The sequence below is a fragment of the Ustilaginoidea virens genome, chromosome 1, assembly GCF_000687475.1.
Source record: "Ustilaginoidea virens chromosome 1, complete sequence".
In the NCBI taxonomy this organism is placed as follows: Eukaryota; Fungi; Ascomycota; class Sordariomycetes; order Hypocreales; family Clavicipitaceae; genus Ustilaginoidea; species Ustilaginoidea virens.
Genome location: NC_057316.1, coordinates 3,247,598 through 3,271,271, shown reverse-complemented (window position 1 = coordinate 3,271,271; position 23,674 = coordinate 3,247,598). Strand labels below are relative to the sequence as shown.

Here is a 23,674-nt window from a genome sequence, read left to right as displayed (position 1 = left end):
GAAATGCAATGGTAAAACAAATGAGACGGCGTGAAATGGGCCAAGAAATCCAATCCAAACACCCTACATGGGATGTGCTACAGTCCCAACGCTTCCACACATCATATGCTGCAGAAACTTCATGACCAGGTTGCCTCGCTCGCTCGCATCACTGCCGCCCTGTGACGACAAACTTTCCCGTCTCAACAGTCAGCTTCCACCCGTCTTGAAGAAGAGCTGCCGCCACAGCCTGTCGCAGGTGGGACACGCCGCCGGCGTTATGGCGACCTAGCCCTGTTATGATGGTGAATCCGCCCCGCTCTCTCAGCCTTTGCGCTCTCACTTCCCCGAGACCTCGCCACCAGTCTCGCACCCTTTGACGTGCGATTCTGACACCATCGTGTACTGGGACGCCGTGGAGATCGATGCAAGTATTCGTACTTTGCCCGTCGACGAGAATGTCCGCAGCCGTGGACCTTGCGCTTTGGGCGTACCGAGCTTGCTCCCGAGCTCGATCTGTGTAGTAACTGGCCGCTTGTCTGTACAGGTGAGTGCAAGCTCCGCGTCGTTGCAACTGCGCTGCAGAGCTCGCGGCATGGCGACTTGCTTGATCAAACGCATTGGCACGACTGACCGCTTCCTCGTAGTCGGTCACGGTCGAGCACGCTGGCTTAGCAGCCCAGCCTGCTGTTTGCGGTGGTATTGTCGGGGATGCTTCCCCTCCTTCGATGTCATGTTGTGGCAGGGGTGTCAGTCGGTAGGCAAGGTCCATCTTGTGGGCCTTGATCTGTTTGCCGAAATGTCGGTTGAGAAGCGCTGCAATATCATCCGCGAATTGGGGGATGGACCCGGCGACATGGACTATGGTACGCATATACTCTTCGGGGACGTGGCGGTACTTCTTGGCCAGAGCTTCAGCCGATTCTTTGCCATGTTCGTCCTGAGTCTCCACTCCAACAGACATGTATTGCCCGAGAAGCTCGGTCACAGTAGCGCCTTTTGAACCATGGTTCTTCTTGTACACAGGCAAGACCTCGTCTGGCCGTATACCAAACCTCTCAGCAATGTACTCGGCTTCATCTTGGACTGAGTCTTCTGTCAGCGGGAACGAAGATGGAAAAGGGAAGAGGGTCGGGAAGAAAGCACGCACCGCATGTCTCTAGCGAGGCTCTCGGTGAAGTCGGGGCTCCGTCGGCAGAAGGATCTGCATCCGAGAGTGCCAGCTTCTTGCCCTTCCTCTTCTTCTTGTCCGGTTTTGTATGCGAGTCTGCAATGAAGAAGCCATCAACTCCCTCTACTTGTTGCCCAGTGGCTTGTAGATACTGGACGTTGAGCAGATCATCCAGCGCTGTTTGGAGGTCCCCATCTGCCTTTTTAAGCGAATACTTCACGTCATACTCTTTCAGTTCAGCAAACATGCTCTGCAGCAAATGCAACTTGTCCTCGTGACTCTCGTTGTTGAAGAATGTCAAACGAGGCGAAAAAACGGGCGCGCTTGAGCCAGTCGTATCTGTTAAGTGGGCGGTCGATGTCGGATAACTAGTGCTCGTCGTTGAAGTTGCTGCAAGGTCGCGGTGCAGGGCATGACTGGAGCCACCGCCATTCGTGCCATTGCGAGCACCGCTAGGAACGGATGCTGATGCTTCCTCTATTGGCACGTTTTGCGCCAAATCTCGCAGGGTGGTCTGGGCTTGTTGGTGGGCGAGAGGGTCCGTGAGATCAAAATCCCCCGCTATGGCGACGATGAGAGCTTCGTCTAGGAGGGTGCGAAATGATTCCTGGATCGATCGATTTTCTTCTTGTTAACATTACCGGGCAGGGCCGTCACGGCAATGGCGCGTAAAGTCGGGGCAACAGCGGGACGGTTCCGGCACTTACCACCAGTTCCTGTAGAAGTTGAGACTCACGTCCTTTTGTCATACCGAAGCAGCCTTGAACGTCCAGTCAACCCCACCAAAAGAAAGAGATGGTAGCCGAGAAGCAAAAGTTCCTAGCAGAAGGCATTATCCAAAATAACGGAGAATACGAATAAGACTTTGAGTGAAGAAGCAAAGAAGAGAGCCTGACTCATGACGTGACACGCTAAACTCGCACCGCAGAATTGTGGGAGAAGCCAGGCCGGCCCTCTTTTCTCTCTCCCTCTTTATCTCGCTCTCTCTCTCTCTCTCTCTCTCTCTCTCTCTCTCTCTCTCTCTCTCTCTCTCTCTCTCCAGTCTGGTGTTGCATCTGGCCTGGTGCCTTTTGGCTGGGACCCAACGCCGCCGCCGCCAGCTGGGCCCAGGTGATGGACAAGTCGATGATGTCACGTGTCGGCGAACCCACACAAAGCTGCACGGTGCACGTTGCCGTTTGCTCTCTTTACGGATTACTCAGTGGTGGTCGGTTGTTCAGCACTGCTGCACTGCTGCTGAGCAACTGCCCCCAGCACATCCCCGCCCCCAACCCCCAGCCATCATCCTTCAAGTTCCCGTCTCCACCACGAATCCCGCCTCCACATATGCAAGCAAGCTTTCTTGTTTGCATCGATCGATGACCTACTGGCTGCCCCTGCTGCCCCTGCTGCCTGCTGCCTGCTAGCCTGCTGTCTGCCCAAAGCTAGCACTGCCTTGGGACGCCACCCCCGATCATCGTTGGATTCTTGTTTCCCTACTCCGTACTCTGTCCGGAGCCTTCAATACGTGACCCCCTCCCCGGCCTCGGACACCACTGATGAAAGCATTCTTCAAAATATTCACAAAGCTGAGCGCATCTATCGACGTCGACAGACCCTTCCGCCTCGCATCAGCTTCCAGCATCTTCTCCGCCACGGCCGATACGGCCCGGTCTACCGCCAGAGATGCCTCACATTGGCGCATCTCTTCCAGGAGTGGCCTTGGCTCTCTGCAGTGCGACTGCGGCCGCCTTCTCAAACCCATCTCCCTTTACCCCGAAACACGAGCCTGGCCGATGCGCCTTCCGCGGCCAGTGCGGCAAACAGAGCTTCTTTGGCAAGCAGCTCCCATGTGTGGACAATGACCCAGCTCATGATGCCGATGCCGAGCTCCGCAAGGAGCTTGTTGAGCTCTGTGGTGCCGAGTGGAATCATGTCCAAGTATGCTGCACGTTGGATCAGGTAATGCAAATCCCGCGAAATGAAGCTGATGGAATCTCCCATTCGCCCAACAGTCGCTCACAGCCCAAACGTCTAGGTTCGCTCTCTCAAGTCCGAACTCGGAACGCCAAACACTTTGATCGGCTCATGTCCAGCTTGCAAAAGCAACTTTTTCAACATGTTTTGCCAGTTTACTTGTTCTCCCGATCAATCAACCTTTGTCAACGTCACCCAAGCTGCTCCGAAGAACGGTAAGCTGCTGGTCACCGAGCTAGACCATCTTATATCCGAAAGGTATGGCTCTGGCCTCTATGACAGCTGCAAGGAGGTCAAGTTCGGAGGTGCCAATAGCCGAGCTATGGATTTGATAGGAGGCGGTGCCAAAGATTATCATGCGATGCTCAAGTTTTTGGGCGACAAGAAGCCACTGGTTGGCTCACCGTTCCAGATTAACTTTCCCGAGTCGTACCAGGAACCCAACATGGGGTCGAAAGACATGAATCCCAAAAAGTGCAACGACGAGGACCCTGACTACAGATGCGTTTGTGTGGACTGTCCCGAAGTATGCCCCGAGCTTCCCGCCGTCAAGCAACCGGGTGCTTGCCATGTTGGCGCACTTCCTTGCCTTTCCTTTGCGTCCATCTTCACCTATTCGGTGCTACTCTTTGTTTTCGCCACATCCCTCTTTGGCAGATTCGCTTGGAAAAAGTATGCAGAGCATCAAGTTGAAAGGACAAGATTACTGCACGAATCCTCGCATAACGACGACGAGGATGAAGGAGGCCCCGTATTGACGGAAGCCATGCGCGATCGGCCGACAAAGAGCTATTGGATAAACGATCGCTGTGACGATATATTCTACCGACTGGGTCACTCTGCATCACGCTTTCCATCCCTTACAATTGGCGCCAGTCTCTTGATTGTGGCAGTACTGAGCGCGGGTTTGTTCAGGTTCGACTTGGAAAAAGACCCGGCGAGACTCTGGGTCAGTCCGTCATCAGCTGCTGCGCAGGAGAAAGTCTACTTTGACTCCAACTTTGGACCCTTCTATCGCGCGGAAAAGGTTTTCCTTGTCAATGACACGAATCCTGCTGGACCTGGTTCCGTCCTCAGCTACGACACCCTCAAGTGGTGGGTCGACGTCGAGAAAAGCATCGAGGCACTTGAGAGCGAAACATATGGTAAAACTCTTCGCGATGTCTGCTTCAAACCTATGAACGATGCTTGCGTCGTTCAATCAGTCAGTGGATACTGGTTTTCCAAGGGCGGCGTGATCGATGCCAAAACCTGGAAAGATGATTTACGCAGCTGCGCCAGTTCGCCCGTCGACTGCCGCCCAGAATTCGGCCAGCCTATCGAGCCTGGGATGATCCTGGGCGGCTATCACAGCGACGTCGCCGATGCGCAGGCCATTACTGTGACATGGGTCGTCAATAACCCACCCGAAGGCAGTGATGCCCGAGGGAGGGTTATAGACTGGGAAAACCGACTTCGAGATCGCCTCCTTGAGGTGCAAGAGGAGGCCGAGCAGAGAGGGCTCCGGTTGTCCTTCACCACCGAAATCAGCCTGGAACAAGAGTTGAACAAGTCCACAAACACAGACGCCAAGATCATCGTCGTCAGCTACATCGTCATGTTCATCTACGTCTGTATGGCGCTGGGCACCCCTCTGAAACACATCTTTAGGAACCCAGCGCTGCTGCTTGTCGAGCCAAAGGTCACACTAGGACTCGTGGGTATCCTGATTGTCTTGATGTCTATTGCCGCATCGATCGGATTCTTCTCTTGGGTAGGTCTCAAGGCGACTCTCATAATCGTAGAGGTCATCCCCTTTATCGTACTTGCCGTTGGCGTGGACAACATCTTCCTGATTGTTCACGAGCTTGAGCGAGTCAACGTGAGCTGCCCGGACCAGATGGTGGAGGAGCGTGTCGCGAGAGCCCTTGGACGCATGGGACCCTCCATCTTGTTCTCTGCGCTGACGGAAACCGTCGCCTTCGCACTGGGTGCTGCCGTGGGCATGCCCGCGGTTCGCAACTTTGCTGCCTACGCAGCGGGAGCGGTGCTGGTCAACGCGCTTCTGCAGACGACCATGTTTGTGTCCTTCCTGGCCCTGAACCAGATGCGTGTTGAAGACCACCGATGCGAGCTTTGGCCATGGTGGCAAGTCAAAAAGGCTCGCATCCACCTCAACGGCAGCAACAGCTACGCCGGAGGAGGAAGGGTGTCGGAAATCGAAGAGGAAACCTTCCTGCAGGTCTTCATCAAGAATACGTATGCGCCTCGTCTTCTGGGTAAACGTGTCAAGATTGGCGTCATCACCGTCTTCCTCGGCGCGTTTGCCGCCGCCCTTGCGCTGCTGCCCAAGATTGAAATCGGCCTCGACCAGCGAGTGGCGATTCCCGACGGGTCGTACTTGATCCCGTACTTCAACGACTTGTACGACTACATGGAGACGGGCCCTCCCGTGTACTTTGTCACGCGAGGGGTTGACGTGTCGCGCCGAGAACAGCAGCAGCAACTCTGTTCCAGATTCACCTCTTGCCAGTCGCTGTCCTTGGCTAACACCCTGGAACTCGAAAGACAACGACCGGAAGTGTCCTACATTGCTTCCCCCGCTGCTAGCTGGCTGGACGACTTCTTCCTGTGGCTGAATCCGATGTACGAGCAATGCTGCGTGGAGGATGGTAAGACGTGCTTTGCAGGACGAAAGCCCTCGTGGAACACGACCCTGTACGGCATGCCCGAAGGCAAGGAGTTCGTCCACCACCTCCACAAGTTCCTGTCCTCTCCCGCGGACGAGGAGTGCCCCCTGGGAGGCATGGCAGCCTACGGCGACGCAGTAGTCATCGGCGGCGACGACCAAAGCGTCCAAGCCAGCCATTTCCGGACGGCGCACACCCCTCTCCGCAGCCAGGCTGACTTCATCGGCGCATACTCGTCGGCCCGCCGTATCGCGTCCGAGATTGGCCAGAGAACCGGCGCGGATGTGTTCCCCTACAGCGTGTTTTACATATTCTTCGACCAGTACCTCACCATTGTGCAACTCACGGCGAGCCTGCTGTCGGCGCTCTTCGGCATCGTTCTCGTCGTCGCCTCTGCGCTCCTCGGATCGGCACGGACCTCGGCTGTCTTGACCGTCACCGTCTTCATGTGCGTTGTCGACATCATGGGCGCCATGGCAGTCTTTGGCGTGTCCCTCAACGCAGTATCCCTGGTCAATCTCGTCATCTGCGTGGGCATATCCGTCGAGTTCTGCGCCCACATATGCAGAGCTTTCACGTTCCCTTCCCGGACCGTCATGCAGAGCAACAACACCACTCTGCGCGGCAGGGACGCGCGCTCTTGGACAGCCCTCGTCAACGTCGGCGGCTCCGTCTTCTCCGGCATCATCGTGACCAAGTTTCTGGGGGTCTGCGTGCTGGCGTTTACCCGGTCCAAGATTTTCGAGATCTACTACTTCAGAGTCTGGCTGTCCCTGGTCGTGGTCGCGGGCTTGCATGCACTGGTGTTCTTGCCTGTCGCGCTGAGCGTTGCCGGCGGGAGCGGCTACGTGGATCCGGAAAGCGAGGGCACGGCAGCTCAAGACCTGACGGACAGGAGGTGGCGAGCGATTCGGGTCCATGACAACAGCGACTCAGAGGAGGAGGATTACTGAACACGGGAAGCCGGTGGCGGGAAACCCGGTCCCGTCACATTTGGACTGGCGACGTGGTTGCGTTTCGCGCAAGCGAGTACTGCGTAACGGGCGCAAGCGGATACGGATCTGTACGCAGGGTTGCATTGTATGAGCATGGGAGGAGCGGGGGATCGGGGGTTTGGGGGAAGAATCAAAGCTTAATACACCTGAATATATGCTGCTATCATTCTTATACTGCCTGACATGATCGGCTGGCGTCTGCAAATGCTCAAGGATAGTCCAACAACAGGTACTCATTCACCGTTTCTGGCTGCCGGGCATCGCCGTCGGAATCGAGGCTTGAAACCACAATCTCTGACTCGTTCCTCTTCCATCTAGAACCACTTAGACCCTCGCTGCGAGTAGCGCCAGACCTGCCAGCTGATGCCGAAGACGCCGCCCGCGCTCCCGCTCCGCCGTGGCCGTCTTCGGCGCCCACACACATGTATGCCTTCCGTATGGAGTCGGAAGGAGAAAGAGGGGTGGCCGTCGGCGACGATCGAAGTCCCTCGGCGGCGGCCTTGGCTCTGTCCATAATCTCCAACATTTTGACGCCGCACTCGTCAGGGTACTCTTGCCCGTCTCGCCCGAAAAACACGGGACGGTCTTCATAGAGGTGGTTTTTCAGATCCCCAAATTGATCGAAAGGGGTCTCGAAAGCGTTGAGCCAGCTGACGTGGAAAGGGAATGTAGTTGACATGTCAGCCATGGTGGTATTAATCCACCCGGGGCGAGTGATATTGCCGTCCGGAGCGGACGTCATTTTCGCCTGGTCATTAGCAAAAATTAATTACGGAACAGAAAGGGAGTGACGGTTCCTTTTTTTTCATTTTGTTGTTGGAACGTTTCAACGTTGACTGTCGATTCTAGTCGCTCAGAAGGGAGGGGGGGGGGGGGGTTGACAACATACATATCCCTGGAAGGCCTTGGACTTGTTTACGGAGAAGAAGAGCACGACGGATCTACATGTTCGAAATGCGTCTCTGAACAGTGCACCGTTCTTGGTTTGCGTTACCCATAGGCCCTATAGGGCGGTTAGCATGTCTTCGGGTGTCCGTTTTATGCTTGTTACTTTGGCAGGGGTGTTGCTCGACTTGCATCTTTCTGAGACATGTACACATTGGTCATATTCAATGATTTTACGAGAAAGTAACGTGTGTCTGGCACAAGTCAGCCTCGGCGCCATTTGGCAATGAAAAGTGGGGGGGGGGGACGGGATAAGCGTGCTGACTCTTCTTGTTGGGAGCAGTTCTCAGGGAAAATGGTTGCGATACGGGTGAGTGAGGCTGCTTTTCCGCTCTGGCACCCTCGGGGCGTCCTCGTTCCCCCTGGTAATACCTGATTGACGAGGGAGTAAGCGACGGCGAGGAGGAAGTAGTTGGTTGGTACTGTGAAGCGGATTCGGGAGCATGCAACGGCGTTGATACTGCGTCAGCCTGGGGCTGCCTAGAAGGTCGGCTATTCCGAATCCTCATCATGACCTTGGCCTTTGCTAGCTCTATTGCCTTCAGCTCGCGCACACTGGCGAGTATCTCCTTTCGATATTGCAAATCAAAGAAGCCAGTGTGGTCAAGCCATAGTTGCAGATCATCCTCGTCCTGAGCAAGGTTCCGCTGCTTCGTGGTATCCGAGTGGGCGTTGTCGTCGTCACCGTGTATATTGCATGCCTGGGTGCTGGGGAGGATGGTAGTTGTTGAGCCACGAAGTTCCATGTCAGATTGAGCAAGTGTGGTACCCACAGCAAAGTCTGCTGTTGAGCTGGGCATCATGGTCTTGTCAGCTGGGCGAATCTGGAGCAGGCTTTTGTGGGATCTAAGGGACCTATCGCGGCTTATAGCGTCTTCGTGCGAGGCAGAAGACTATATATGCACAAGGTGGGAGTGAACCTGTCGAGGTAATCGCGCAAAGGCGGTGGACGTAGATCGAGACGTAGACTCTCTGTGGGAGGTGGGTATATATTGCGGTTGTGTTTTGTGTGAAGAGTCTTGTGGGCGTGGCTTTGTGTGAATTGCAAAAGGTTGGATGTGCATGGCCTTGTATCGTTTGCATGTCTCGCGTAGAGATCAGGCAGCATGATTTGCTGCCGTGACGGCCTGCATCTGCAATCCGGGCACCAGAGGTACCAAAACGACTGCCCGCATTTTTTTTTTTTTTTTTACTTCTTCTGTGTGCCGAATGATTCGTTAAAAGCTCGTGGTTGAACGGGTGCAGACCCATGAATCAGTTTGTCGGTCTGTGCCCCGACATGGGTACAGTTGATCACGGACCAGGCCTGATGTATGATCATTGATGCGGATATTGTTTTCCGAAACCCCATGTACGGGGCAGAGCAAAGTTTGTAGAGGTGAACAAAAAATGAATGGTTGAGCTACTCGCGAGCTGATGCTCGATTTTGGAAAACGTTCTCCTGCCATTGCCCAGCGTTAGCAGATATATTGACAACTTTCAGAATGAAACGGCGATGGTACCAGGCCTACCTTGAGAGGCGTCTCCACGAATGAGCATGCTTTGACACGGCGCTCGGAGAAACATTTTCCAATCATTCTTCGAGGGATAAATCTAGGCTGGCGGTAGAAACGAGGCAAATAGTGCGGCCTGGATCCCCCCATACATGACCATGAACATAACAATGGCGGTTCCAACGCGCTGCCTTTTATGATCCATCAGGCAACTGGCTACCCACCAGTACCACACAGGATACCCTGACGAAATCCGCGTGATAATCTGAACGTGGTATGTTGTGATGGCCAAGGCGGCAATGACAGTCTGGCTGATGGCTAGAGCACGCACAAACACATTCAATTTTGACTTGGTGTCATTTTCCGCACCTAAAGTGAGTTGTTGTGGTTGTCGGCAAAGTTCCACTCCAGACTTGATCAAGATTGCAAGCATCGGGCCAGCGAGGAGGAACAAGGGAACTTGGTTCAAGGTCCAGTACCTCATGAAGCCTACGTTCCTGCGCACAAAACAACATTTAGTCGGGGCAAGTTCGCTTTCTTTTAAAAATTGTAAGAAAAAAAACTAGGAAAAAAAAAACAGAAACAGGAAAAAAAAAAGAAAGTCGAGCATGATGAGGCAACGTCAATACCGGCCAACGTACCAGTAATGGTCCTGCACAAAGGTATAGATGCTGGGAAACGTCGTGTCGCACCACGGCCGAGAGACATCAGAAGACTGGCAGTATCTCACCCACGCCAAGACTTGTGGTACCACCGAGCCAGAGGCTACACAAAGACCACCTAGAACAGGAGTAGCCAAGGATAGCAGGCGACTGGGCGAGGGTGAGTTGATCAAAGCAACGACACGGCGGAGCGCCTCACCAGCAAACAAGAGCCCGCTCGTCAGGCCATTGCTCCGGAACGTAGTGGCCAGACCAATCGAGGTGCCAGCCGCAACGATTGCCGCCTCCCCTCTCAATGTCGGCTGGGTTCCGAGTCCCATGGCGAAGAGCAGGTTGCCCACAAAGGAGAGACACGCAAAGGGGCTCTCGTTGTACGGGGCCGAGAGGAACAGACCGGCTGGCGAAAATATGTGCAGTGCGGATGCGATAAATGCGAGTCTGGCATTGCAGGAGAGCATCATGGTGAGACGGTGCAGTGCCAGCACGGCAACGAAATGAGACGCATGGGCAATGGCAATGGCCACCATCGGCTCGACAGCATGACTTGGGCGAGTGAAGCCTGCGAGTGTTCGTGCCAGCGCCCCGACCGTAGCCGGAAGACCGATCCCAAAAGCCCATTCTTGCTCGTAGACGTAGCCCTTGATGGTGGAATGCATAAAGTACAAGGCGTCCCATCTTGTCAGTTTGGCTGCAAGCGTCGGGACCGTGGCATTAGCTCCGTACATTCGGTCGAAAAAGAGGCCTGTGGAAGTGTCATAGTCTCGCGCTACTGCGGTTCCGAGCGCGATAGCAACAAGGAAGCTCTTCCAAGCCAAGAATATGGCGGTTAGGGACTGAATGGGACGGTTTGGCCAGCATGATTCCATGGTGAGCGGGAGCGACTCGAATCTGAACGAAACTGCCTTTGGTCAGTTCGTGGGTGCATCACAGAAAAGACTGTGAAGAAAAAAGACGGGGTCTTAAGAGGTTGTAGAAGCCTCCTCAGGGGCACAACAGCGGTCGAGCATGACCCCTTGCCTTGCAAAGGTCTGCCGCTGGGGTGATGCAAGAGCTAGGGGAAAGGAAGCTTTGACGATGTTGTGGCAGCCACGCCATCCCTAACTGGGAGGTGCGAGGCGGGCGTGGTGTGGCTGGTATTCCGCATGGAGCCACGCGCATTGATGGGGTCAATATGTCTTGTGTCTTGTCTGGTGGGCAACCTGACCCGTTTGCTTTCTTTGGCTGGCTGGCTGCGCTGCCCCCCTGGAGCCTCGCATTATGCATATGTCTGGTACTTAGTAGCAAGTTGCCAAAACCCAATAGCAGTTTGGTTGGCAATGGCAGTTGAGCTGAGTGGTTTCCATCCACAGCCATGCAATGCAAACAGGGGTAAATACCAGGTACATAGATAGGATAGATTGATGGAGCAGACGTAAATGTCATCGCTTTCGCCATGTATCGAACTACAGACTGGGATCTATTCTTGATTTCCTTCTTTGCCATTCCTCTTCTCTTCTCTCTTTTTTCCTTTTTTTTTTTTTTTCCTTTTTAAATCTTCTTCCCCGTAAGGATTGGCTTGGCTTCCTCAGTCGTCCACCAGCTCACCCCCTTCTCACCGGGATACGAAAACTTATCCATGCTATCGGGCTTCATCTCCACGCTGTATCCCGCCTCGGTGGGTGTTTGGTAGTAGCCGTCCTTGATGGTGGAAGGATGCAAAAAGTGCTCGTGTAGGTGGTCAACGTATTCTAGCACGGAGAGCTTGCCGCTGACGACGACGTAGTCGATTGTGCTCAAGTGCTGTGTGTATTCGGGCAAACCAACACCGCCAGAGTGAGGCACAATGGGAACGTTGTACTTTTTCGCCATGAGAAGGACGGCCAAGACTTCGTTGACGCCGCCGAGTCGGCAGGCATCGATTTGGCAGACATCAATGGCGCCGCTCATGAGCATTTGCTTGAAGACGACACGGTTCTGTGCCATCTCGCCAGTGGCGACACCAATGCCGTATGGCTTGAGAGCCTCCCGGATAGCCTTGTGGCCGAGAATGTCGTCGGGCGAGGTTGGTTCCTCGATAAACCAGGGTTTGAAGCTGGCAAGCTCCTTCATGTATTGGACAGCTTCGGGGACGGACCAGACCTGGTTGGCATCCACCATGAGGATGTTACCACCGTCGTATCCGAGCACGTCGCGGGCAATGGTGAGGCGGCGCTTGTCTTCCTCGACGCTGCCGCCGACCTTGAGCTTGAAGTGCTTGTAGCCTTGGGCCAGCGTTTCCCGCAGCAGGGCCTTCACCTTGTCCTCGCTGTAGCCCAGCCACCCCGCGCTGGTGGTGTAGGCCGGCACGGCCCTGCTGTTGAGGGCTTGCTGAATCCGCCGGGCTTTGCCGCCTTCCGACTCCTTGAGAAGGGCGAGGGCCTCTTCTGGGCTGATGGCGTCTGTGATGTAGCGAAAGTCGATGCAGTTGACATAGTCTTCCGGAGTCATGTCCGCCACGATTCTCCACACAGGCTTGCCCAGCACCTTGCCCCAAAGATCCCAAACCGCATTCACGACGGCTCCGAGGGCAAGGTGGATGACGCCCTTTTCAGGGCCAATCCACCGCAGCTGACTGTCGCTTACCAGGTAGCGCCACGTCTGGCCCCAGTTGGCCACGAGTGAGGAGAGAGTCTTGCCCTGAAGACGCTCTGCAACATGTTCAATGGCTAAGCAGACGATGTCGTTGCCTCGACCGATGGTAAAAGTCTAGCAAAGCCGGCATTCCAAATTCGGTTAGCGTCTAGCGTCGGTTGTTGCTGTTTTCGTGGGGAAGGGGGAAAAAGGGGGGGAAGGGGGGGTAGGGGCTTTATGTCGGCGGTCAGAGACAGAAGAGGGAAGGGAAGGGAAGGGAAAGAAGGGAGAACAAAGGCAGTAGGAGTGAGGGTGGCGGAAAGAGGCCAGGAAGATGAGGTTTACCAACCATTCCATGTCCAGTGTACTCTGAATCCGTCTGAAGAATGCAGTATGCTGATGAGTAGTCTCCCGCAGCGTTCATGGCATCCGAGCCAGTCTTGTCCAACGAAGTGGGAAACCGAACATCGCGGGTTCGAAAGCCTGTGATTGTGATTTCTTGGGTCATCTTGGGCAGTGGCGTTTCGAGGGTCGGGTAGAGGAGCAGATGGATGTCCAGCGAGACACGAACAGACAAACAGAAGGCCTCTCAACGTTGTTATTTGTAAGTACTCTGGGATGCGACTGGGACTGAATGGGACTGAAGAGGAAACCTCCGACAGAGTTTCAGCAACCAACAAGAAGAGACTCTCCGCAACGAGAGATTAACTGCCCGCAAAAAGAAGACGGGGCGGAGAAAGAGGGAGGGGGGGTAGGCATGGCTTATACGCGACGGAACAATGGGCATTTCCTCCAGTCGCCTGGCGCCAGCACGCATCATGCCGCCATCGTGTCTAGACTCTGGAGTCTGGACCGTGGAAACTCGGGGAGTCCTAGCCTAGGGGACTCGGGAGATGGCAAGTGGGTCCCGAGCCGCCGGCGACGCCATGTCGAAAAACACCTGGGGTGTTGATTGATGGAAAAGAAAAGGCCGTGTGTGTGTGTGTGTGTGTTGTGTGTGTGTGATGGGCGATTTCGACTTCCCGACCTTGTTGTTGGGTGTTGGTTGCCTGCAGTGCAGACTCGACCAGACGTGAGAAAGTTAGGTGGTAGGCCGTAAGCGGAGCGGCGCAGTTTTGCAGGGTTAACAGAGCCAGCCAATCGATACTACCAGCAGAAGCAGCACGATGGGAGAGGGAAAGCCGTGTCGAATATTTGGTCTGGCACTTTTGGACCTTTGGACCTTGGCAGGAAGGTCAATCGATCGGTCTGAACCTTTCAGAAGGCCGCCGCCGCCACGACTAGCTTATGCGGTTTTTCCCGTCGGGTTTTTCCCCTCCCTCCACGTCTTCCGGGGACGATGCTTGCTGGCGGCAAGAAGGTCAAGTCGAAACTTGTTGACGAAATCGTGCACCTGCTCATGTGGGTGATGTTGAACCCAGGAGCAGATTGTAACAACCAGTGTACAACTCCCAAACAGCGTCTTGACCGGGCGCACAAGATCATCAGCCCGTGCTATGTTAGGTACTTACTGTGCTTGTGCTGGTGAGTACGTACCTGCTACATACTTTTCGTAATCGTGGGTTTCCAAGAAATCCTGGAATCCCCGGATAGCGCTTGTTCTGTCCCGGAATCCGACGGTGCATGACATGAGACAGCCTGCATGTACGCGAACCGGCTGCGGACAGGGGGGGGGGGAGGGGTGGTGGTGTAAATTAGATTGTAGATACCTGATGGTAGATGCCCTGTTCCCCGGGAGCTGTCAATGGAAGAAGGGGTGGTGGTGCCTTATCTCATCAAGGACTGACTCAACATGGTCATCGCGCATAGAGTATCCGTAGTTTTCATGATATAAAAAAAAAAAAAACAAAAAAAAACACATGCACGTTTGTAGCCGAATTACTCGTTTTCAACCTGGTCTGGTTCCATTACTCGTGTTATTCTATCTGCAGAGTGAAAATAGATTGCTCTACACCATAAACCATGTCCCAAGACCGGCCCACTGTAATTGACAAACAGACCAGACCGGGCCGCCAGGACGATCTATGCCTGGTCCTAGGTTGCATTTGGAGCAAGGAGAACGCGGCGATTGGCATGATTCTATAGGGGGGAGTATAATCATGGCCGATCAATACTCCAAATAGACAAATGGTCTGGTACAGGGTGCACAATACACATTGCCTGATGGCTGGGGGGCAACTTGGTTTACGTAACAGGCCTGAGCCTATCATCCATCATGCTTGCTTGCATCTGATCTGAAGTCGACGCTGCGTGGTAGAGCATGTTCATTAAATGCAGTCAATTTACAAAGTAGAAGCTGGGGAAGAATTCCAAGCACTAGCACTAGCATTAGCGCTAGCACTAGCATAGAATGCAAATGCACTCTTCAATTGCGGTTTTGGAGGGTTTTCTCATCTCAAGGAACCCCCGAGGTACTCCAATGTCCGTACTCCGTAGGCGTCAATCCATCCCTCTTTGCTTGCCATCACCCAAGGACCCGGCTTTTGGCCCGTCTGTGAAACCCCCCCCCCTTTATCCTGCCACGGCACGCACCTACTACATACAGTATTTGCAACGCTCATCATTACTGCCTTCGGACCTGCTTCTTCCCATCAGCTCGCGAATCCGGATTCAAGAATGGACGACGACTATGGCGCGGATGACGCACTCCTCGCGGCCATGGCGGCCACAGATCCAACACAACCTGCTCGCCGAACCGTTCAACAACCTGCTCCCCAGAAGATCCAGCGACCAATTCCAATGCCGCAACGGCTGGACAAGGCGCCGCCTGCCAGTTCGTCCGGCGCCAAGATCGTGCAACCGACTCCGCAAGCCCTTCCGCAGGCACAGCCGGGCCTCCCCACGATATTGGTGTCTCCTCGCCAGCGAGGGAATCCAGTTCTCGCCTGCATTCGATCCATGCCGTGGGAATACAGCGATATTCCCGCCGACTACGTTCTCGGCCTGACCACGTGCGCTCTTTTCCTCAGGTACGTGCGTACGTACGTGGTGGTGCCCGCGCGGTAGCCGTGACCTTGGGGAGACTTGAAGCGCTTGTCTAATAAGGAAGCCTGGTTCTTGTCTTTCCAGCCTCAAGTATCACCGCCTCCACCCGGAATACATCTACGGCAGAATTCGAAACCTCCAAGGGAAATACAATCTGCGTGTCCTGCTCACCATGGTTGACATAACCAACCACGAAGACTGCCTGCGAGAGTTGTCCAAGACGTCCCTCGTCAACAATGTCACCATCATCCTCTGCTGGTCGGCCGCCGAAGCAGGCCGCTACCTCGAATTGTATAAATCATACGAGAATGCGGGTTTCGCGGCCATCCGTGGTCAGCCGGCCTCAACCTATGCAGAAAGACTCGTTGAGTTTGTGACTGTTCCCCGAAGTCTCAACAAGTCGGATGCCGTAGCACTGGTCGCCAACTTTGGCAGTCTGCAAAACGCTATCAATGCAGAGCCAGAACAGCTCGGCTTGATCAGTGGATGGGGCGGCATCAAGGTGAAGAGGTGGACCGCAGCGATCGAGGAGCCATTTCGGGCCAAAAAGGCCGCCAAGCGGGGGCTGCAGGCGTCCAAGCATGCGCAAGCAGCCAGCCCTGCAAGCCTAGATGATACGGAACGAATCTCCAGGGTGGAACAAGCTTTGCCGCTGTCAAGAGTTCCTCTCGGGGGCATGCCCCCCCCAATCAACAAGGACTCGGGGGAATCTTGTGCTAGAGCAACACCCGATGGGGGGACGCCGACCGGAACTGCGCCAAGGCAGTTTCGATTCCTGGACGAGGGAGACGATGATGTAGAACATGGACTTCATGCACAAAAGGCACCTCCTACGGCTACTGTTCAGGACTCGAGTAATGATTTGCAGCAAACTGGAGGATCGATTTCCAACATTGGCCAGACACCGCGAGTACCCAGAGCTACGGGCGCCGAAGATGATGATGCGTTGAGCAGCGGCGTTGCAGAAGCGCTGGCCAAACTTCGTCAGAAGGCTTGATTCCTCCTCTACGCGGTACGCAGCAACACAGCATTACGTATTCTCTCCAAAGCCCAAACGTGGCAGCCATCAGCAGGGGTTGCCAACGCCAAGGCGGCCTCGCAGTGCATACTGCATGCCGCTAGGAACGGTAATTGCGCCCTCGGAAACTACGAGTAGCCCAGGGGCAAGGGCGCAAAATTTACCTGCCTGTAAAATGCACCGAGATCTTATGCCATCATGGCCCATCATTAACCGATCCGGCGCTTTGCTGGTGCAGGGGTCCTTCAAGCTAATGAGCTGTCGAGAAGCTCCCCGCGTCCATCACAGCATGCATGTACAGCGAACGACCCAGGGACACGGCCACTTGCTATTGACAAGGCAACGAGGGGGGGCATATTGTCGTGTCAATACTTTCCCGTGTTGCAGGTTACTGATTGCGGCCGTGAACCATGACTCCTAGCAGCGTAATAGTACATGGAGAGAGCGGTGTTTTCTCCCCCCTTCTCCTCTGGGGTACATACCATGTCTGTCAATGTCACAGTGACCGTTGATCCAGACCGGAGTCGAAAGGCTACAATCCAAAACCCCTTTCGGATGTTGCAGAAGGGCTGTTTTTGGTGCAAGATGGTGGGCAGAGATCAGTTGCGTATGCTTTGAGCGCGAGTTTATTGCAAAAGAAACATACATACGCGTCAAGCACGACCCAAGCACGACATTTGCACGGGCTGACCCATCAAAGGATGCTTGCAGGAGGACTGTCACTTGTTCAGCTTCGCAGCGATTCCAAGACAGGAGTTGGGGGGAGGGAGGGTTTTCACGGCACGCTGCGTTCGACTTTCATCTTGTCCTGGACAATTGATCAGAGCCACGCCTCGTTCAGCAGCAGCTTGAATCGACAGACGCGAAAAGAGCGTCAAAATGCAATCGCAAGCTTGGAGCCGCCACAACAAGAAAATGATCTTGTCGGGTGACTTGTTGTGTAATGCGGTTGCATCGTCGTTATCGGATCAGCGTGGTCACGCTTGATTCCTTCACAACTGCCATTGTCGGCGGGCTGCATCAAGCCCTGGCAGGCCGCATCTTATCCCTGACAAGGCGTCCAAACCCTCCACCAGTCCGAGTGCCGACATCAGATGACGGAGACGTGGTGGGCGAATGGATCGATGCGAGCCAACCTTGCACTCCCGCGTTTCCCCTCCTCTTCTCCACCCAAGCATCCTCTGCGTTTGACACACGAGAGCTACAGCACAGCTCAGCACAGCTCAGCACAGCTCAGTGGGAAAGGTATCATGGATTCAAAGTGTCTTCTGAATCCAGGATTGAGTCAATCACAAGACTGTTCGGAGACCTACGCTTTCCCACCGCAAATGTCACCTGCCCAGAAGAGTCGCCCATCTTTCCCAACACCGCCGCCATCAAGCCGGTGCATGGAGCGACATGGATTCTTTTCGTGGCCCCCTTTTTCCTTTTCTCCATGCCCCTTCTTCCGTGCCTGTTTATAATCCGTACCGTCACATCTTTGTCACAAGACGTGTCTGTCCAAGGCCATACGAGCGGCAGGGCATGTTGATGCGCTTGTCGGAACGCCCATGTCTCGGATCTGCGCCTGAAGAGAACCATGAACCATGCGACGTGCTGTGGGGCCTTGCATAGAAGGTCGAGAGTATTTAACCGTCGACGCGACCGACGCTCTTCGTTCCCGTGGCTGGTTTATTCTGCTTGCCGCTGTTTCCGTCTCCATTAGCGCCTGCTACTGTGGCTGAGCGACAGAGAAGATGCGATTCCTCAGCGAGATAAATGTCCTTCTGCAGCTCGCCGGCACGGCTGTCGCCCTCCCTAGCAAACGCGCCGCCACGCCGCCGAAAGCTGACCATGCCAAGGCACATGAGGTTAAGCAAGCCTTCGAGATCTCCTGGAACGGCTACTACAAGCATGCTTTTCCTCACGATACGCTCCGTCCCGTGACTAACACGTACGTGGATGATCGGTACGTTGAAGGCCCCTTGTCATAGACCTCTCTGCATGCAGCTTTGGGAGCATCTCCTCAACTCATCTGCTCAACAGGGCCGGATGGGGTGTGACTGTAGTCGATGCTCTCGACACAGCGATTGTCATGAATAGCTTGGAAATTGTGCAGCCAATGCTTGACCATGTCGCCAAGATTGACTTTACCACAACGGCTCAAGAAGACTACGGCATCTCTCTCTTCGAGACGAATATTCGGTACCTGGGAGGCCTTCTTTCTGGTGCGCCTGCTTCTTCTTTCCTTCTCTTGCGCAGTAAATGAAGTAATGTGAAAAGCCAACAACAGGCGGCCGGTGTTTGTACAGCCTACGATTTGCTCACCGGTCCCTACAAGCACTTGGGGGCCGATGCCCAGAAAGTCGAGGCTCTCCTGACGCAAGCTCAGACACTCGGTGACAGCCTCAGTGTGGCATTCGACACGCCCAGCGGCATTCCCGACGGAGTCGTGTTTCTAAATCCAGCCAAGAAGAACAGCGGCGCGACCTCGAACAACATTGCCGAGATTGGCACCCTGGTGCTCGAATGGACCCGTCTCAGTGACCTGAGTGGCAACCAAACGTACGCACGGCTTGCGCAAAGGGCCGAGAGCTACCTCCTGCAACCGACAGGTTCTCCCGAAGCATGGCCCGGGCTGGTGGGCACGTTTGTGAGCACCGAGGACGGCAAGTTTCTCGACAGCCAGGGCGGCTGGAACGGTGGCGACGACAGCTTCTACGAATACCTGATCAAGATGTACGTTTACGACCCCAAGGGATTTGGCAAGTACAAGGACCGGTGGGTCGACGCCGTGGAATCGACCATTGCACACCTGGTGTCGCACCCGACCACCCGCAAGGACCTGTCTTTTCTGTCGGGCTACAACGGCCAAACGACGTTTCCCAGCTCCGGTCACTGTAAGACAACCAGCTATTTTATTCTCTCCCTCTTTCTTTTTTTTTTTTTTTTTTTCGCAGCTCACTACATGACGGCACCTGAAAACGGAGGACTGACACGACGGCCCCCGCTGCAGTGGTTGCTTTCGCCGGCGGCAATTTCATCCTCGGAGGCATAGTCCTGGGCGAGGAAAAGTACAAGCGGCTCGGCATCCAAGTCACGGAATCGTACTACGAGACGTACGTGCAAGAAGCAGCCGCCATCGGACCCGAGGGCTTCGCGTGGGTGGACGCGGCCCTCCCCTCGGGCGGCGCCAACAACAAGCTCCCTCCTGCCAGCCAGCAAGAGTTCTACAACAAGGCGGGCTTCTACACCACGTCGGGATACTACATCCTGCGCCCCGAGACGGTGGAGTCCCTGTACTACGCGTACCGCCTGACCGGCGACAGCAAGTACCAGGACTGGGCGTGGAACGCGTTTCTCCAGATCCGCAAGCTGTGCCGGGTCAACGACGCGTACGCCGAGCTGACGGACATTAGCAAGGCCAACGGCGGGGCGTTTGTGGACGAGATGCAGAGCTTCTGGATGGCCGAGACGCTCAAGTACCTGTACTTGATCTTTGCGGCGGACTCGCCCGTGCAGGTGCAGGGACAGGGGGCCAAGAATCAGTTTGTGTACAACACCGAGTGCCATCCAGTGAGGGTGCGTGGGTGAAGACGAAGACTCGGGTGGTTTCAATGGATTTTATTCTTTGCATCCCAGCCCTGCCCCTTTCGTAAACCTATAAAACACGTGCATATAAAACACAGCGAAGTTTTTTTTTTTTTTTTTTTTTTTTTTTTTTCCGGTTTGCATCATCTCGGTCCGCGTACCAGCTGGGTCAGCCTGAAACGCAACGTCTCGCCACAGCAAGCCCGACTTGAATCCCGGGCATGGGCGGCGCTCGTTGCGCCCCGTCCGTTCATCAGGACCCGGTGTCTCAGCAGCCGCCCTCCCTCTTGGCGTACTCCTCCTCCATGGCCTCCTCGTACAGCCTATCCGCTTCCTCCTTGGTCAAGCGCCCCGAGCGCGCGGCGTCGTCACCGCCCGGCACGGGATGCTGCTGGGCCTGGGGCTCGGGCTCGGGCTCGGGCTCGGGCTCGGGCTCGGGCTCGGGCGCCTGCGCCTGCGCCTGCGCCTGCGTCGAGGCAGCAGGTTCGGAAGCAGTGGGATGGTGAAGGGGTAGGCCCATGATGGCGTGGCGGCAGGTTGGGTTGAGGTGGATGGTGTTGCTGGTTGCTGCGTTGCTGCGTCTCTGCGTCGCTGCGTCGCTGCGTCGCTGTTTGCACACGCCATGGGACAAAGTCCCATCACGTGACCCGTGACATCATCGTGCACCGTGACAGGCAGGCAGGTGACGAAAGTTTTTGATTTGGCGGGCGGTCGGGTGGCGAATCCGGAGTGACCAGACATGCCCACCTTGTACTACTGGACCACCAGTGCGTTGGATGAAGCGCGAGCCCCCAGTCAGGATGCGGGATCTGGTGACGTATGTACTACCTTCAGGACTTGGGCTATATGCAATGCAAATTTGAAAAGAGTTAGCCCCTGGGGCGCAGAACATCGTATCGATCTAGAGTCCGGTGAAGAAGTTTGCTCTTTCGACCTGGCAGATGAGTTTCTCAGGCGCTGGGACGCTATTCTTGAAGCTTTCCCATTCCATTCGAGAGGCGACAAGAACTGGCAGCGAAGTCAAAGAAACTCCTGATTAGAGATTACAGGTCCTATGCCTCCAGAAATAAATCGATCCAGGTAGCACCTTGGTTGGACGCAGCTTCATTGAATGTTTCTTGGGTCCTGCTTAGTAAAGAAATCCATTGAATCTCGAACAAATTTCCTTGTTCTATGGAAACACAATAGCCGAACATGCGCGGACTTTTACATCCCTGGGCGGACGGGAGCAATTTATCGGATCAGGCGGCTTGTGCGGGCTTAACGATGACCTCATGAGTCCAAGTGAGGACGAGGATAGGATCGCCTGTCTCCTTCATCTCGTCGAAATGATACGAGCCAGTATGAGGAGACAGCAAGGAAGATAAGCCGATATACCCTCTGCTGGCCCCGAAGTACTCAAGCGTCGTCTATACATGGCAATCCATTCACCCTTGCGTAGCAGTCAACGTCAAGAAGCAGTTAGAGTTCCAGATGCTATCCGGGCCGACGAGGCTTTTGGAGACTTGGCTGCCCAGGAGGAGCTCGCAGAGAAGCATAAATGCACGCCTAGTCTTGTTTGAGCAGCTCAAGTAGATGGGGGCACAGCTATAATATAAAGAGACTATGACGGTAGTGACGAGGAGCAGTTTGGGTTGCTGTCGATATGACTGGCAATAAGCTCGATAATGACATCACGTCTGCTATGGAAAAGAGGATGGAACGCGGGGGAAATATTTCGTAGGGAAGACGGGGGGGGGAGTAAATGTAATCTTTTTGAAATAAAAAAAAGAGGGAAAAAAAAAAAGACAAAAAAGACTACAACTCCGTGCGCCAGCTACCGTGGACAAGATGTGGGAAAATTTTACGAGAAAACCATGCCATGCGCAACAGTACTGCCATCGTACAACACTACAAAGTCGTCCAGGCCTAAAACTCCCTGCTGTCGCCAATGTCGCACACGTCAAAGACGCCAGTCTCCGGGATGCCCTTGCGGCCGAGGGCCTCCCTCAGCAGCTTGGGCGGCTCCAGCACCGGCTCCATGGTCAGGGCCCAGGTCCCCCAGTGGATGCCCAGGGCCCTCTGGCACCTGGTGTCGACAAACATCTCGACCGAGTCAAAGGGGTTGGCGTGCATGGCGGAAAACACGGGGCGCGGATGGTAGGCGCCGATGGGGATGAGGCCCAGGTCAAAGGGCCCCCTCAGCTCGCCAATCTGCTTGAACTGGGGGCACCGCGGAAGCGACGCCAGCTCGGGGCCGTAGTCGTCGGTGCCGGCGGGGAGGCGCGGCACGGCGCGGTACCCCGTGTCGCCGCCGAACCAGACCGACTTGCCGCCCGACTTGACGGCCCACGAGCACCAGAGGGTGCTGTCCTTGTCCCAGGGCGTCCGGGCAGAGGTGTGCTGGCACGGCAGGGCCGAGATGCGGGCCGAGATGCTGTCCCGGCCGTCGGGCCCGTCGACGCGGACCGTCAGCTCGGCCTCCTCCCACCAGTCGAGCTCGGTGACGTTGCGGAGGCCGTTGCTGCGGAACCACGTCTCCAGCCCGAGGCCGACGAAGAACTGCACGTGCGGGTGGTGTCTCTGGATCTCGAGGACGGATGCGTGGGAGAGGTGGTCGTAGTGGCTGTGGCTTATCACCACGGCGTCGATGACGGGGATGTCCTTTAGGTTGCAGGGCCGGCTGGTGTAGCGCTTGGGTCCCATAAAGGAGAATGGCGAGCAGCGGTCTTCAAAGACGGGGTCGAAGAGAACGCGCAGGCCGGACGGGTACTCGACGTAGCAGCAGGCATGGCCGAGCCACGTAGCTCGGAGCTTGTCCGACCACGTTCGACAAGGGAGCCATTCTGGTTCCCGAACCGTGACGGTGGGGGGGGAGGTGTCGGGGCGCTCAAGGTCGCCTCGCAAAGTCGGCCTGCCGAGCGAAGAAGCCAGTCCGTCTTGTTAGCATCATCCATGGCCGAAGAAGGAGAAGAAGGAGAAGGAGGAGAAGAAGGAGAAGAAGAAGAAGAAAAGGAAGAAGAGAGATTCACCCTAGGACAGGGTTTCTTTTCCCTGTGTTTTTTTTTCCACTTCGTCTCCACGTTTCTACTCACAACACAATGTTCTTGAGAAGCGACAACCACCCGTAGGGAGTCGACCTCAGATGCGGGTTCTTGAAACCGGCAACAGTCCCGCCCTTGAGCACGTGATGCGGGTTGGAGGCTGCCTCGTCCGGAATGTTGGATCGTCCGTGAATCCTAGAGACGGCTGTGGAATAGGCAGCGCTCGAGGCGGCAGCCGGGGCGGGAGCCGGGCCCAGGGCCGGGCCCGAGCCATCTGACGGTGATGCGGTGGACGTCATGGAAACGGGTTGTTGGAGAAGGCGAGCTTTATTGCGGGTGAGACGATGCCGGAGACGTGATGCGAGCATGACAGGAGGGAAGGAGGCAGGAGGAGATATTTGTGGGGGGGGAGCGGTAAAGCTGCTGGCAAGGGTTCGCTGGGTGTTTCAACTCGCGTTGCGTCTCGTGTGTTGTTTGGTCTGCCGACTCGTCCGTCCATCAGGCAAACCAAACCAAAATTCGAAGCTGGTAATTGATGTATTCAATGTTATGTGATCCAGGGAGGCCAGTGCCCAGTGCCCAGGGACAGGGAAGGATCAGGGGCGGCCCCACGGCGACA

At 55.3% G+C, this 23,674-nt stretch overlaps 9 protein-coding genes across 9 annotated transcripts; 3 read left to right on the top strand and 6 right to left on the bottom strand.

Annotated features, from left to right (window-relative positions):
- Nucleotides 1-148: 148 nt before the first annotated feature.
- UV8b_00651 (uncharacterized protein) lies at nt 149-1,899 on the bottom strand (the record flags this gene model as incomplete). The annotated part of the gene is made up of 3 exons (XM_043138149.1): nt 149-1,065; nt 1,130-1,757; nt 1,858-1,899. 3 exons carry the CDS (start codon nt 1,897-1,899, stop codon nt 149-151), a joined length of 1,587 nt encoding a protein of 528 aa, XP_042994083.1.
- A 916-nt stretch (nt 1,900-2,815) lies between these two features.
- Nucleotides 2,816-6,728, top strand: UV8b_00650 (uncharacterized protein; the record flags this gene model as incomplete). The annotated part of the gene is made up of 2 exons (XM_043138148.1): nt 2,816-3,091; nt 3,168-6,728. 2 exons carry the CDS (start codon nt 2,816-2,818, stop codon nt 6,726-6,728), a joined length of 3,837 nt encoding a protein of 1,278 aa, XP_042994082.1.
- A 250-nt stretch (nt 6,729-6,978) lies between these two features.
- Nucleotides 6,979-8,461, bottom strand: UV8b_00649 (uncharacterized protein; the record flags this gene model as incomplete). Its single annotated transcript, XM_043138147.1, has 4 exons — nt 6,979-7,518; nt 7,660-7,773; nt 7,848-7,909; nt 7,981-8,461. 4 exons carry the CDS (start codon nt 8,459-8,461, stop codon nt 6,979-6,981), a joined length of 1,197 nt encoding a protein of 398 aa, XP_042994081.1.
- Nucleotides 8,462-9,308: 847 nt separating this feature from the next.
- Nucleotides 9,309-10,736, bottom strand: UV8b_00648 (uncharacterized protein; the record flags this gene model as incomplete). The annotated part of the gene is made up of 2 exons (XM_043138146.1): nt 9,309-9,705; nt 9,850-10,736. The coding sequence occupies 2 exons, from the start codon at nt 10,734-10,736 to the stop codon at nt 9,309-9,311; spliced, it is 1,284 nt and encodes a 427-aa protein (XP_042994080.1).
- Nucleotides 10,737-11,397: 661 nt separating this feature from the next.
- UV8b_00647 (uncharacterized protein) lies at nt 11,398-12,967 on the bottom strand (the record flags this gene model as incomplete). Its single annotated transcript, XM_043138145.1, has 2 exons — nt 11,398-12,594; nt 12,809-12,967. 2 exons carry the CDS (start codon nt 12,965-12,967, stop codon nt 11,398-11,400), a joined length of 1,356 nt encoding a protein of 451 aa, XP_042994079.1.
- Nucleotides 12,968-15,075: 2,108 nt separating this feature from the next.
- Nucleotides 15,076-16,441, top strand: UV8b_00646 (uncharacterized protein; the record flags this gene model as incomplete). Its single annotated transcript, XM_043138144.1, has 2 exons — nt 15,076-15,428; nt 15,529-16,441. The coding sequence occupies 2 exons, from the start codon at nt 15,076-15,078 to the stop codon at nt 16,439-16,441; spliced, it is 1,266 nt and encodes a 421-aa protein (XP_042994078.1).
- Nucleotides 16,442-18,198: 1,757 nt separating this feature from the next.
- UV8b_00645 (uncharacterized protein) lies at nt 18,199-20,035 on the top strand (the record flags this gene model as incomplete). Its single annotated transcript, XM_043138143.1, has 4 exons — nt 18,199-18,410; nt 18,488-18,669; nt 18,754-19,341; nt 19,458-20,035. The coding sequence occupies 4 exons, from the start codon at nt 18,199-18,201 to the stop codon at nt 20,033-20,035; spliced, it is 1,560 nt and encodes a 519-aa protein (XP_042994077.1).
- Nucleotides 20,036-20,300: 265 nt separating this feature from the next.
- Nucleotides 20,301-20,552, bottom strand: UV8b_00644 (uncharacterized protein; the record flags this gene model as incomplete). Its single annotated transcript, XM_043138142.1, has 1 exon — nt 20,301-20,552. One exon carries the CDS (start codon nt 20,550-20,552, stop codon nt 20,301-20,303), a length of 252 nt encoding a protein of 83 aa, XP_042994076.1.
- Nucleotides 20,553-21,940: 1,388 nt separating this feature from the next.
- UV8b_00643 (uncharacterized protein) lies at nt 21,941-23,354 on the bottom strand (the record flags this gene model as incomplete). Its single annotated transcript, XM_043138141.1, has 2 exons — nt 21,941-22,925; nt 23,107-23,354. 2 exons carry the CDS (start codon nt 23,352-23,354, stop codon nt 21,941-21,943), a joined length of 1,233 nt encoding a protein of 410 aa, XP_042994075.1.
- Between the last annotated feature and the right edge of the window lie 320 nt (nt 23,355-23,674).